We start from the raw sequence: 16138 nt of genomic DNA on the forward strand, positions 1-16138 counted from the left end.
CCCATAAATCCCATTCCTGCACACATATCTGGAGAAAAACATGATCTGAAAGGACACATGCACCCCAATGCTCACTGCAGGACTGTTTACAATAGCCAAGACAAGGAAGCAACCTAAATGTTTATCAACAGAGGAATGGATAAAGAAGATGTACAGATATATAAAGGAATAATACTCAGCCATTAAAAATGAAATAATGCTATTTGCAGCATCATGGATGGACCTAGAGATTATCATGCTGAGTGAAGTAGGTCAGACAGAGAAAGAGAAATATCGTATGATACCCTTTATAGAAACCGACTCACAGACTTAAGAGAATGAACTTATGGGTATGGGGGGAAACTGGGGGAAGGGATAGTTGGGGAATTTGGGATGGGCAGGAACAAACTCCTGTATTTAAAATGGATAACCAACAAGAACTTAACTGTACAGCACAAGGGACTGTGCTCAATGTTATGTGGCAGCCTGGATGAGAGGGGAGAATGGATACATACACACATATATATGTATGTATGTATATGGCTGAGTCCCTTTGCTGTCCACCTGAGACTATCACAACAGTGTGAATTGGCTATACTCCAATATACATAAAAAGTTTTAAAAACTTGATAAAAAAGGATTTTAAAAAGGAAGAAGAATCTTAATAATCATTTCAGATAATTACTTAGTTTTCTTTGCTACTAAGATAAATTCTCAGGCCCTATCATATGTAATTCTTTGCTACTAAAACAAATTCTCAGGCCCTATCATATCTAAGCCTGGGGACCAGCAGTGTGTATTTTAACTGGCTCTCCTGATGATTCTGATACACTCAGAAGCTTGAGGATTTCTGATCTACTTTATGCCGAGGAGTACAACTCTCGGCTTCAGTTAGGTCATTGTGGAGGGGACAGTGGCAAGATGAATCATCTAAATGATGATTCAGACCAATGGTTACAGTTTCCTTGTGTTGTTCAACTTCACTAGCTTAAAAATTGACACATTTTTTTGGTTATAGGGATTACTATGAAAATAATTTTTTAATATTTTCATTTATGAAACTTCAAATTCTTTGAAATACACCAAAATGTAATCTCTCTTCAAGTTATTCATTTTGAAGCAAAATAGTGTCTATGCAGCATTAAGGAATATATAATCTGATAAAACTTATATTAAAATATTTACTACCCTAATCTATAGTTTTACTTCAGTTTCAGTGACATGAATTAAGCTTTGTCATATAATAGGTGATCCAAAAGGAAGTAGACTGACTTTCCTCCACAATCTGACTTCAAATTTCTCCAACCAGACTATATATTACCTGAAAAGGACTGGCTTATTTCAGCTTCGGGGTATTTTATTGGACTGCATATTTTTCTCCATTTGCATCCCATACAAATCCAACACATTCTTAATGACCCCATCTAAATTACTCTTTCCATGAAGTAATCTCTGTCTCCTTAGGCACAATGAGTATAGCCCTCTATTACTTTTGATTACCTCTATGAGAAGAAACAATGCTCTTTTCAAAGAACCTTTTTTTTTTTTTTTTTTTAAAGGCAGCTATAAGGAAACTATTAACATTTTCCTTATGACAGGTTTCAGTAAACAAAAAGACTTACTTCCTGACACTGAATATTTAAGAAACTTTCAAAAGAGCAGATTTTAAATAATGTTAAAAAGAAAACTATTCTCATGAGGACAAGTTCTCACTATTTAAACATCTAAAGTAATGATCAATAAAGACTAAAAAAGTATTTATGGATAAAAGGGAAGGTCTTATGTGCTTGGCTCTCTTCTGTATATATCAACTGAGAAATACAAATCAAACTGATAAATAAGAGTATGTCCACAGTCTATAGTAAAAATAAGTTTTGATAGGACATAGATTTTTCTGTAACCTGCAGAAAGATAAAAAATGATATGAAAAAACCTAGTTCATTTATTTCTTTCCAAAGCATTTACTGGGTGCCTACTATGTACAAAACTTTATTTATATTCCCTTCTCTCATGTTGCAGAGAATAAACAAGCACATTAAGAAAACAAGTCTGTAGTTTTAGATTTTATAGTATGCTTAATCCTCCAAACTAAATAACAAGTGCAAACAGCTGAGAAAGCACTACCATTTGAATAGTAACTAAGTTCATTCTACTTAAGAAAGATTTTGAATATCACCAATTCATGATATCCTGAAAATATGTCCTGAAAAAAAAAAACAAATAATCATATTTATTTTTAAAATAAAATAAATCTTCCCCTGGGTTGGGAAGATCCCCTGGAGAAGGGAAAGGCTACCCACTCCAGTATTCTCAGCTGGAAAATTGGGGTCACAAAGAGTTGGACATGACTGAGCGACTTTCACATTCACTTTCACCTTAAAACACTGAGAGGATAGCATTAAATCATCAAACTTTTTCCTCTAAAAAGCTTCCTATATTATTAAATTAATGAGACTCTCAAAAGAGAATTCAGAGAGCAGTAACTTGAAGGCATTTGGATTCTGGAGTAGGAAAAAAAACTAGAAATACATTGCTTGCTTCTCTCTAAAATCATGATTCCAGCTGTTATCAATTATGATAACAGCTATATAAGTCAAAAAAGGAAGGCATTCTTATTTTCTGGTGGTGAAATAAACAAAACCATAATAGCTCAAAAGGAATGTTTACTGGGTACTCGGTACCATACAAAATTCTACCATATTAAATCGTTCAACTCTCACACCAGGAGAGAGATTCTATTATTATACATTGAGAAGAAGAGACTGAGACACAGATAGATAACATGCTCAGTCATCCAATGGTGGAGGGACCATTTAAATTCAAAGAATTTGACTTCAGAGCCTGACATATTAACTCCTATAATGACATATTAACCCCTACAGTCCATGGAGTCGCACATAATAAGTCAAACATGACAGAGAAACTTTCATTATATATATGATATAGCTTAAATTTTGTGTGTGTGTGTGTGTTAGTTGCTCAGTCATGTCCAACTCTTTGTGACCCCATGGACTGTAGCCCACCAGGCTTCTCTGTCCATGGGATTCTCCAGGCAAGAATACTGGAGTGGGTTGTCATTTCCTTCTCCAGGGGATCTTCCCAACCCAGGGATCGAACCCAGGTCTCCCGCATTTCAGGCAGATTCTTTACTGTTTGAGCCACCAGGGAAGCTCTAGTCAAATTATAACATACGTAATTAACATAACTTGAAACTACTCTGAAATATGGACTGTTAGTAAAAAACAACTAGAGACACAAATATTTTAAAATAAATCATTATAAACTTCAGGAAGTTGAGGAATGTATTATACTTCCATTTGTCTTGATATAACTTGTTTTTCCTCACATAATCCAATTTCATTCAATCTAAACCCCAGAACTGAAAATATTTATCCCAGTGAGGAAGGTTTAAAATGCTGTTGTATAATATAAATGGATGAAATAATTAGAGAGATTAAGAAGAAATAACTTGGAGAAATGCTGTTTTAAAAGAAACAGACATGCTTCCTACCCAGGACATTTTAAGGTAAGCTTTTATTCTTCAAAAACAAAATTTAGAGCACCCTCTAGTGGAAAACTGGTGACAAGAAGTTTAAAATCTGTTCCTGAAATTTTACAATTCAGTTTCCACAAGTATCTATGCTGCTGCTGCTGCTGCTGCTGCTGCTAAGTCGCTTCAGTCGTGTCCGACACTGTGCGACCCCATGGACTGTAGCCCACCAGGCTCCTCTGTTCCTGGGATTCTCCAGGCATGAATACTGGAGTGGGTTGCCATTTCCTTCTCCAATGCATGCATGAATGGTAAGTCGCTTCAGTTGTGTCTGACTCTCTGCAACCCCACAGATGGCAGCCCACTAGGATCCTCTGTCCACAGGATTCTCTAGACAAGAATACTAGAGTGGGCTGCGATATCCTTCTCCGCAAGTATCTATGACCTGGGCCAAAAAAGTATATTAGATAGACCTTTCTTTCCAAATCTTAACTCTTAAAGTATCCCCATCAATACACATAGACACACACAAGACAGAACAGCTCTCAAAGTTCAACAGAAAAAGGTCTCTTATTTATCAATTTCTAAAAGAGACAGGTAAGATCTGTGAATCGTCAGCACCTAGAACAATACCTAAATATTACAGATATATTGCTACTCTATACATTAAAGAATTCCACTGTGGTTATAAAATGATTACAATATAAAAACAAATGTAATTATTTTTGTAGTTTGATTCTGTGGTTAAAAGATTCAACTGAAAAAGAGAGCTAAAAAACAACACAGGTAAACATTTTCCAAATTATTTTTTTTTTCAAACACAGCATAACATTTTATAAAAAATATACTTTACTAAATGAATAAATTTGGCAAGAACCTCCAACTTCCAATTCAATTTGGTTACATTCTTTCAGGCTTTGATTATTAAAGGGACTGTATGGCCTTGATACAGACAGTTCCACATGCAAATTTTACCAGATAATTTTTCACACTAAAGATTTAAAGTTGAATATATGAAATTGCAGATTACATGAATAACACAGTTATTATATTAGCAATTAGTGAGGCTACACTGGATGTTAAATTCTTGGCATGAAAATTTGGAGAAATACTAATAGATAATATCATTACCTGAGAGACTATTTTAAGGGTACTTTAAAATCTACTTTCTGTGGAGGGCTGAAAAAACTTGGATCATATGGCATAGGGAAGAAAAAGCTCTATAGAAGAGAAGAAATATTTATTCATTAATTCAACAATAATTTATCAAACATTTGAGCTGAATGTTGTTCAAGGCTCTGGAGGCACAGTGAATGGACTGGGTCCTTGTTCTCAGGGAACTTACATCCTGAATGGAAGAGGATGGATGATGTTAAGAAGTCAATAAGCTCCATGAGAGCTAGGATTTCTGTCTCTTTTGTTTGGTATCTCTAGCACCTAGAACACCTAAAATATAGTAGGTGCTTAATAAATACTTGTTGAATTGTATTTGAAAAAAAGATAACTTAAGCTGGTGGTAAGTGTTGCAAAGAAAACAAAACAGAGTAAGTAGAAATGGAGAGGGGTGGGGTGGCAGGTATACACTATTTCAGACTCAAGAGTTAGAAAAGGCTATTCTAAAAAAGATGCCATTCAAACTTAAGCTTAGGAACCAAAGTCTCGCAAAGATCTGACAGAAGAGCTTCCCAGGAAGAACAAAACAAGAGCACTGGCTCAACACAGGAGTGATTCCACATTCAGACATTCAAACCGGTTGGGCAAGCCACAATGCCTGCATTAAAGAGTTCATATTTTAATCAAACAGTTTGGGCAAAAGATACTGGTGGTTTCAAATGGGGTCGAAGCAGTGGAAATGAAGAGAGGGGTTAACTTCATTATCCATTTTAGTGAGCAGTAGATACAATCTGATAATATGTTCAATATGTGAAACAAAGCCAATAGTGGAATTAAAAATAACTCCCAACTCTGAGGCTTAAACAACTGAGTAAATGATGTTCCTATTTATTAGGATGGGAAAATCAAGCAAGGAACAGTTTATTAGGCAGGTAGTGGAAGAAGAAAATAACTTTTACAAATAGCTGTATATTTAGGATTTCAAGTAAATAGCTAGTGAAACTGATTGAAATAGAGTAAGTTTGGAAGTTGTTTGCACAGAAAAGGTGTTTAAAGCATTGGGCCAAGGAGTTAATAGGAAGAAGGAGGGTGATAACAGTTATTCCAAATACCTCCAAGAGGAAAAGGTAAAGAATTAAAGGTGGAGGTTAATGTGATTTCAGTGTTGACTGATACTGCGACTTATTGGTGTTGTCTGATAAGAGAAAGAATATTTAAACACTCTAAAACTAGAGCTATACAGTAATAAACTGGACTACTTGCAGACAATAAGGGCTTTCTACTAGAGGAGGCATTTCAAGAAGTAAAGGCTATATGATCATCTACAGGATTTTTACTATAGCAATTCTTAAAAAGTATAGGCATTTCCTTTGTATGTTCTTAAAAGTACCATATAGAGGGATTTCTAAGACTACAGTTTATATTCACTTAGGCAACTTATTTTATTACGAAGTAGATTCCACAGCAAAAATCATTGGCATATAAAATGTATACCTTCTACTAGCCATTATTACCTGTTTTTGTCAGCAAAAGGTTATCCAGGTGCCTGTCTCCTACTCCAAGAATATATGTAATCACGCAATATCCAGCTGCAATAACAGTTCAAAAACAAAAAAGCAAAAGAATTGTGAAAAACACAGGCAAACCAGGTTACACATACAACTGAATACAAAAGCAGTTTGAGCTAATTTAATTTTAAACTGATTACTACTCTTTTCAATTTCTTACCTAAATTTTCAAAGAAAATGTGTAATCTTTGATTCTATGAAGCAGTTATCACTTTAAACTCAAATTATTATTTGCATCAGAAAAAATATCATGCAAAATTCTGTCAAATTGTTAAAAAGTCATTTTAACCAAAGTTAAGTGAGATTGTAGAAACCTTAATTATAACACGTGTCTATCATTTCTCACTTCAAACTGGGTATATGTTAAGAATGACAGTGAATAAAGGGTCGCAGAAACATACATAATGAAGTCAATCATACCACAACCATCTTATCTACACAATGACAAAAGTAAATGTAAAATTAAAACAAATTTTAGAGAAATAATCTTGAAGTGGCAGCAGAAAGAACAATGAATGAATTCACTTGAGTTGTAAAAACATGTATAAAGTTCATAGCATAATCCTCTAAATTAAGAAAAATTACATAAGCAGGACCAGTCATTGTCTCATTTTTTTCTTTCTCATAAAATCTGGAAACCTGGCACATGTTGAAAAATGCTCAAAAAATTTAAGCAAATAACATCTGTTTGAAGCTGAATTTTTTCTGCTCTGTTTCTCTCATTAATAACCTAACAATAAATAAAATTTGCAAATACACATGACTATGCCAGTATTTACAAACATACATTTATTTCAGTCACTATGGAAAATAAAAATCAGACCACTTGTTAATAACGGCACTAATCCTGTCTAAATTCAATTAATATTATTAATGTTCATTTAATACATGTTCTGAAGGCCATACCGGAAGTCCAAAAATGACTTAAGTAATGACATTACCGTTAGATCAATCTTCAATTATTAGGTTGGTACAAAAGTAATGGCAGTTTTGGACCCTTAATTTTAAATCATTATACCTAGGCTCAAACACATCTTTATTTATCAAAATACAACTGCTACAATCAACATGTTTTTAGCAAAGAGAACTAAGTTGGTTTATTCCTGAAGTACAAAGATCTGTGCTTTGGGATTTGATGAACTCTTGAAAGCATTTTCTGCATGCTGCTGATTGCAGAAGCGTTTCCCTTGCAAAGAGTTGTCAAGATGCTTGAAGAAGTGGTAGTCAGTTGGAGAAAGGTCAGATGAATATGGCGGATGAGGCAAAACTTCATAGCCCAATTTGTTCAAATTTTGAAGTGTCGGGTTCTGAGATGTGCAGTCGGGCGTTTTCATGAGAACTAGGTCCATGCTGTTGACCAATGCTGGTTGCAGGCATTCCAGTTTCTGGTGTATCTCATCAGTTTGCTGAGCATTTTGTAATGGTTTCACCAGGATTCAGAAAACTGTAGTGGATCAGACGGGCAGCAGACTACCAAACAGTGACCATGACCATTTTTCGGTGCACCCTTTGGCTTTGGAAAGTGCTTTGGAACTTCTCGGTCCAACCACTGGGCTGGTTGTTGCTGGCTGTCGTTTAAAATCCACTTTTCAGCGCGTGTCACAATCCGATTGAGAAATGGTTCGTTGTTGTTGTGCAGAATAAGATGACACTTCCAAACAATGCTTTATTTGATTTGTGGTCAGCCCACTTAGCGAACTTTTACACCTTTCCAATTTGTGTCAAATGCCAAATGGCTGTAGAATGGTTGACGCCGAGTTCTTGGGCAACTTCTCATGTAGCTGTAAGAGGATCAGCTTTGATGAGAGCTCTCAGTTGGTCATTGTTAACTTCCAATGGCTAGCCACTATGCTCATCTTCAAGGCAGAACTTTGCTCATCTCCTTTGCAAAACTTCATGACCACTACATTGCACATTTGATAGCAATTCCTGAGCCACATGCATTGTTGATGTTGTGAGCTGTTTCCTCTGCTTTATGACTCATTTTGAACTTGAATAAAACAATCACTTGAATTTGCTTTGTGTCTAACATGATTTCTATAGTCTAAAATAGATATAAAATCCAAAGCAGTAAGTCATTAGCAAAAACACATGAAGTGAGAAATCCACATTAAAAGGATGTATAAAATAACCACATTTATTTAAGAATTATTCCAATATCAAATGGCAAACGTTAACAATGTAAAACCGCAATTACTTTTGCACCAACCTAATTATAAAGTTATAATTTATTGAAGGCTAGGCTTTTAAATAGACACATTACATTCATTATGACTAACCCTTTTAATGATGTAAATTAAGTATTATAAATATCCATTGAATGAAAAAACCTCTGGTTCCAGATATTAACAGGATTGTCCAAAGTCACCAGACTGGAGTTTAAACCTAAGTTAGACTCCATCGCTCACACCACTTTTGCACTGTACTTTGTGTAATTCCTCCTTCCCAGAGTGGCTATTTTTTAATTTTTTAAAATTTATTTTTAATTGCAGAATGATTGCTTTACAATATTGTATAGGTCTCTGCCATACATCAACAAGAATCAGCCATAGTTGTGTGTATATATATATACATATCTCCCCTCCCTCTTGAACCTCCTTCCCCTCTCTCCCCCCATTCCACCTCTCTAGATTGTCACATGGCATCTGTCCGATCTTCTGAGTCATACAGCAAACCCCACTGGCTACGTAGTATACATATTACAGTAACGTGTATGTTTCTATGCTACTCTCTCTTCTTCCCACCCACTCCTTGCCCCCTGGGTCCACAGGTCTGTTCTCTGTGTCTGTGTCTCCACTGCTGCCCTGCAGATAGGTTCATCAGTATCATCTTTCTAGACTCCATACATATACATTAATATGATATTTTTCTGATTTACTTCACTCTGTATAGTAAGTCTCTAGGTTCATACACCTCATTAGAATTGACTCAAATGTGTTCCTTTTTATGGCTGAGTAATATTCTATTGCATATATGTACCACAGCTTCTTTATTCATTCATCGGTCTACAGACATGTAGGTTGCTTCAATGTCCTAGCTATTGTAAATAGTGCTGCAGTAAACACTGGGGTACAGGGTGTCTTTTCCAATTATGGTTTTCTCAGGGCATATGCCCAGTAGTGAGATTGCTAGATAATACGGTAGCTTTATTCCTAGGTTAGGAATCTCCATTCTGTTCTCCATAGTGGCTATGTCAATTTACACTCCCCCTAAACAGTACAAGGAGAAGACAATGGCAACCCACTCCAGTACTCTTGCCTGGAGAATCCCACAGATGGAGGAGTCTGGTAGGCTGTAGTCCATGGGGTCACAAAGAGTCAGACACGGCTGAGCAACTTCACTTTCACTTTTCACTTTCATGCATTGGAGAATGAAATGGCAACCCACTCCAGTGTTTTTGCCTGGAGAATCCTGGGGATGGCAGAGCCTGGTGGGCTGCTGTCTATGGGGTCGCACAGAGTCGGACACGGCTGAAGTGACTTAGCAGTAGCAGCAAACAGTACAAAGTGGCCACTTTGATGGGTGCAACACTCAGTAACATATTTAATTTCAAGTATATTTTTTAAGAGTAACTCACCATACCCTAATACTAGATATAAAAGTATATCTATTTCAAAAATATTCATATGTACCAAATGAATGAAAGATATTATCATTCCAAAAGCTTGTAATCATATTATTAGTCTAATAATTTTCACTTCTCCTGGTTGTTCAGTTGCTCACTCATGCTCAACTCTTTGTGAACCCATGGACTGCAGCACACCAGGCTTCCCTGTCCTTCGCCATCTCTCAGAGTTTGCTCAAACTCATGTCCATTGAGTCAGTGATGCCATCCAACTTTTGTCATCCCCTTCTCCTCCTGTCTTCAGTCTTTCCCAGAAACAGGGTGTTTTCTAATGAGGCAGCACTTCACATGAGGTGGCCAAAGTATTGGAGCTTCAGCTTCAGCATCAGTCCTTTCAACGAATATTCAGGGTTGATTTCCTTTAGGAATGACTGTTTGATCTCCTTGTAGTTCAAGGGACTCTGAAGAGTCTTCTCCAATACCACATTTCGAAAGCATCAATTCTATGGCACTCAGCCTTCTTTATGGTCCAACTCTCATATCCATACATGACTACTGGAAAAATCATAGCTTTGACTATATGGACCTTAGTCGGCAAAGTAATGTCTCTTGCTTTATAATATGGTCTCTAGGTTTATCACAGCTTTTCTTCCACAGAACAAGGATCTTTTAAATTTCCTGGCTGCAGTCACCATCCACAATGATTCTGGAGCCCAAGAAAATAAAGTCTGTCACTGTTTCTACCATTTCCCTATCTATCTGCCATGAAATGATGGGACTGGATGCCATGATCTTAGTTTTCCAAATGTCGAGTTTTAAGCCAGCTTTTTCCACTTTCCTCTTTCACGTTCCTCAAGCTCTTAGTTCTTCCTTTTAATTTGCTTTCTGCCATAAGGGTGGTGTCATCTGCATGATATTTCTCTCAGCAATCTGAATTCCAGCTTGTGCTTCATCCAGCCTGGCATTTCACATGATGTAGTCTGCATAAATTAAATAAGCAGGTTGACAATATACAGCCTCCTTTCCCAATTTGGAACTAGTCCATTGTTCCATGTCTGGTTCTAAATAGTGCTTCTTGACCTGCACACAGATTTGTCAGGAGGCAGGTAAGGTAGTCTGGTATTCCAATCTCTTCACGAATTTTCCACAGTTTGTTGTGATCCACAGTCAAAGGCTTTAGAATAGTCAATGAAGTAGTAGATGTTTTTCTGGAATTCTCTTGCTTTTTCTATGATCCAGTGGCTGTTGGCAAATTAATCTCTTGTTCCTCTGTCTTTTCTAAATCCAGTTTGTACATCTGGTATTTCTTAGTTCACATACTATTGAAGCCTAGCTTGAAGGATTTTGAGATTACCTTGCTAGCATGTGAAATGAGTGCAACTGTGCAGTAGTTTGAACCTTCTTTGGCATTGCCCTTCTTTGGGACAGCATTGAAAACTGACCTTTTCCAATTCTGTGCCCATAGCTGCATTTTAACAATCAGTTACAAATCAATTACAGTTGACTAAACAAATCAGTTATTCTCAAAATATAGTTTGTAGTGTGACAAGGACTACTGGTTTGTCAACAACACAATACCCTATCTATATTTCTTCCTTAAAACAAAACTAAACCAAGATTTTTGGGGCAAAAATGTGCCTACACTAAAGACATTTCCCAGGCTCACTTGAAGTTAGGTCTGTCCACTGAGATGTAGGCAAATAGAGTCTTAACGGTTAGCATTTTTAAAGCACGAACTAACCAGGAGACCTTGATTGACCCTAATATTCCTAAAGAGCTCAAACTCCAACCACATCGGCTTACACCTGGGCTTCTTACAAAGAAGAAATTAACTTTTACGTGTGTAAACCACTACAGTCAGGTCATGTTAACTTCTGCTGAAAGAAACTGTTAGTAGGCTACTGGGAGACTTGAGGGTCATTTACATAACGGATGAAGAAATACAGCTTGCTGGCCCAAACTGGTCTCCCTCTGTTTTTACATTTTATAAAGAAAACTTATTGGAACAGAGACATACCCATTTATTTCAATATATCTTGAGCACTACAATGGCCTGGGTGAACGGCTGCAAAAGAGACCACCAGGCCTAAAAAGCATAAATATATTTACTTATCTGAATGGTTTTAGGGAAAAATGGACCGATATTTGATCTAAGGCATTACTATTCAACATAGAATACACAGATTGGCACTTTCACTACTATCTAGAAGCTTGTGAAAATGCAAACTTTTAAGCCCTACTTCATTCCTATTGCATCAGAATTTCCAGGGGGCAGTAGCCAGAGTGATTCTTATACATATCAAAGTCGTCTCTAGTGTTCTAATGTACTTGGGAATCCTGTGTGGAGATGCTGATCCAACATCAGCAGAGGAAAGACCTGAGAGTTTGTCTTACAAACAAGTGCCCTGGTGAAGCCAATGCTGCTGGATGATACTTGTGGTACTGCTACTGCTGTTAAGTCACTTCAGTCGTGTCCAACTCTGTGCGACCCCATAGACGGCAGCCCAACAGGCTCCCCCGTCCCTGGGATTCTCCAGGCAAGAACACTGGAGTGGGTTGCCATTTCCTTCTCCAATGATACCTGTGGTAGCCCTACTCTAAAACTGCTGCAAAATATGCAGTTTTACAAATGACTGAAAGCTCTCCACTTAAAAATTAGTGAGTTACTGAAGACATTACACCTGGTATTGGTAAAGAGAACTGAGAACATATTAGAACTTATTAGCACCCTGTGTTCACTAATAAGGGATTCCCTTAGAAATCTGGCCTCCACTTGTCAAGGATACAAAATACAAAACTACTGATATACGCATATGAAGACAGCATCAAAAAGAACACTGTTACGTTATGATTGTGTCTGAGTTGTCATGTGATACTAGCTACTTTCTTATTAATTATTAATTAGAATTAGTTTACTTTTTATTACTACTTTGTTTCAAGTTGTTTAGCTATCTCTATGAAAATTATTCACATGTACAGCAATAATATTTTTGACCTAAAATTTTCATATAACTAAACATGTATGAATTATGCTTGTCTCTACTGATAAAGTCGGAGAAGGCAATGGCACCCCACTCCAGTACTCTTGCCTGGAAAATCCCATAGATGGAGGAGCCTGGTGGGCTGCAGTCCATGGGGTCGCTGAGGGTCGGACATGACTGAGTGACTTCACTTTCACTTTTCACTTTCATGCATTGGAGAAGGAAATGGCAACCCACTCCAGTGTTCTTGCCTGGAGAATCCCAGGGACAGGGCATCCTGGTGGGCTGCCATCTACGGGGTCGCACAGAGTCAGACACGACTGAAGTGACTCAGCAGCAGCAGCAGCTACTGATAAAGTAGGGCTTCCCTTGTAGATCAATTGGTAAAGAATCTGCCTGCAATGCAGGAGATCTGGGTCTGTGTCCTGGGTCAGGAAGACTCCTGGAGAAGGAAATGGCAACCCACTCCAGTATTCTTGCCTGGAGAATCCCAAGGACAGAGGAGGCTGGTGGGCCACATTCCAATTGGGGTTGCAAGAGTCAGACACTACTTAGTGACTACTGATAAAGTAAGATGCTTTTATAAACTATTCTTTGTCATCAAATTTGCTTTTTCAGTAATTTTTCCTTGTTATTACTGGATTGTTTTCCAAGTAATAAAAAATGTATGAGAAAGAGCCTTTTATTCTGCCTCAGTGAGTTATGGTAATAAATATTTCTTGAAATGTCATTTCAGGAAATTTCTTTTAACATCAAGTCAGACAGCGTATGATCTCTCTCTCTTTCATACATATTAATGGTGAAAGTGAGTATTTGGGGGTGTTTCAGTAATTTAAATATCAAAACTTAAGAGAAAAGATTACATCCTGAAAAAGATATCTGATGCAAGATTAGGATAAGCCTCAGAAACTGAGGACATAAACACAGTACTCAGGATGATTTGAGATGGCACAGAGAAGAACAGAAGAGTTTTAGGAAAACTGAAAATATTCTTTAAGTATAATGGGAACACTATACCTGTTCCAGACAACTTTGTCAAAAGCGTGCTTTTCATTAGCATTTTGATTCCACGTGAAATAAACATCTTGAAACTGATTTTGTAAAACAACTTTGATTTAAAGTAAAATATAGAGAAATATAGACAAATAAACAATACCATTTCCCTTTCTTTAGTAAAGATATGAGTGTGAGAATAATCAGTGTTCCCACATTACTTTCATGATACAGACTTGACACCCTGCATAACCTGGAATAAAATGTCACCATAACTAATCGTATTCTTCTTCTTAATCTCTACCAAAAACCTAAAATATTACTTTTTAAAATGAAAGTTATACATGTATCCATATGATAACGCCCAATAATCAGATTCTAGTACAATGCTGCATTGACTCCTCTTTAAATAATGGCTTTCAACCCCTAACATTACCTGGAATGCTACCAAACTCATTGAAACAAAAAAAAAGTATTTTGTAATGTAGCAATATATATAGAAAGCAGAAGAATATTCAAAGTAAGATAAAGAGAAGGTCTGTTATCAAATCAGTTATCAGGATATGAATAAATGTGTAATGCTCTTATCAGAAAGAAGATCTAATTTGGAGTTAACTGTACAATTTAAATAGCTTTTTTTTTAACATTAGAAAAGTCATATTCTCATTAGCTCTTGGGGAAAAAAGGAAACATTATATAAAAGGCACAATACTATGACATTTAGCACATATAAAATATTGTTCCAATACTCTCATTAAGTGAGCAGGGTTTTCAAATTTTAGTCAATATTTATGGATTATATGTATATTTCAAGTAAAAAAAATTAACATTTCTTAGCTGGGCAAAAATTCACATATTTTCTAAAATATATATATTATATATTACACATACTAGGGCTTCCCTGATGGCTCAGACAGTAAAGAATCTGCCTACACTTTGGGAGACCTGAGTTTGATCACTGGATTGGGAAGATCCCCTGGAGGAGGGCATAGCAACTCACTTCAGTATACTTGCCTGGAGAATCCCCATGGACAGAGGAGCCTGGAGAGCTACAGTCCATGGGGTTGCAAAGAGTCGGACACAACTGAGCAACTAAGCACACAGCATACACAATACTATATGTATAGGTATGCAAAAGATTTTCTGCTACACTTCATAAAGGCTTAAGAAAAAAACAAAAAAAGACTGAGAAATTGGAAAACATAAACTAAATGAAAAGGGAGCACTAAATATGAAATAGAAAAAGTGAAACAAATTAATAAAAGTAAAAGATCATCATACAGTCCAATTGTTTTTAAACACAGCTGCTCATTAGAAACACACCTGGAGCTTTGGAGAACAGCAATATCTGAGCATCTGCATTTTTCAAAGACTTCCAAGACAATTCTGTTATGCACCTGGATTTTAAAAAGTGATTACAAGTTTTTTTATTAAATGGTAGTTTTAGAGATGTACAATTGCCTTTAGTATTTATCGTAAAGATGGTTTGGTGGTGCTAAATTCTTTGAACTTTTGCTTGTCTGGAAAGCTTTGGGTTTCTCCATCAAATCTAAACAATAGTCTTACTGGGTAGAATATGCTTGGTTATAGGTTCTTCCCTTTCATCACTTTAAATATATCATGCCATTCCCTTCTGGCTTGTTGAGTTTCTGTTGAGAAATCAGTTGGTAACCTTATGGGAGTTCCCCTGTATGTTACTGGTCGCTTTCCCTTGTTGCTTTTAATGTTTTGTCTTTAATTTTCATCATTTTGATTACTATGTGCCTGAGTGCGTTCCTCCTTGGGATTATTTGATCCATTAGTTTGACTTAGTATGAATAAAATGCTAGATTTCTAATTTATATTTACTCAAAACTGATATAGTTCCATGTATTCTGGCATCTAGTATTACTGCTAAAAATCTAGAAAATTTATTATCTTAGTTTTAAAAAATTTTTGAATGAGGCTTGAAACTGCTAATTCAATTTTGAGAATATAAAGAAATATGTTGTAAAAAAAAATAGGAAGCTAACAAGTGATACAATATTATTAACTAAAGTACAGATTTTGTTCAAATTTCACAAAATTTTATGCTAGTATTCATTATTTGTTTTCATATCTTATTCAAGATTCCACATTGTATTTAATTGTATTGAGCAGCTTTAGTCACCTGCGACAAATTCTGGTAAATTCTCTTCATTTTTATTCTAGTACAAATATTTTCTAGTTTTCCTTATTATAGCTTAGATACACCCATCATTAAAAAGTGGACATTTAATTTCCAAATACATGGGATTTTTTTTTTAATTTTATTTTTCAACTTTACATAATTGTATTAGTTTTGCCAAATATCAAAATGAATCGATCACAGGTATACATGTGCTCCCCATCCTGAACCCTCCTCCCTCCTCCTTCCCCATACCATCCCTCTGGGTCGTCCCAGTGTACTAGCCCCAAGCATCCAGTATCG

At 36.2% G+C, this 16138-nt stretch overlaps 1 protein-coding gene across 2 annotated transcripts in view; it reads right to left on the minus strand.

Annotated features, from left to right (window-relative positions):
- Positions 1–16138, minus strand: part of PIK3C3 (phosphatidylinositol 3-kinase catalytic subunit type 3) — a 165776-nt gene that overhangs the window by 31799 nt on the left and 117839 nt on the right. For both annotated transcript variants that reach the window (XM_027526401.1, XM_027526400.1), the window contains one exon: positions 6097–6171. In XM_027526401.1, the coding sequence (XP_027382202.1) occupies positions 6097–6171 (75 nt within the window). The remainder of the gene's footprint in view (positions 1–6096; positions 6172–16138) is intronic.

The sequence above is a fragment of the Bos indicus x Bos taurus genome, chromosome 24 (genome assembly GCF_003369695.1).
Source record: "Bos indicus x Bos taurus breed Angus x Brahman F1 hybrid chromosome 24, Bos_hybrid_MaternalHap_v2.0, whole genome shotgun sequence".
Classification (NCBI taxonomy): domain Eukaryota; kingdom Metazoa; phylum Chordata; class Mammalia; order Artiodactyla; family Bovidae; genus Bos; species Bos indicus x Bos taurus.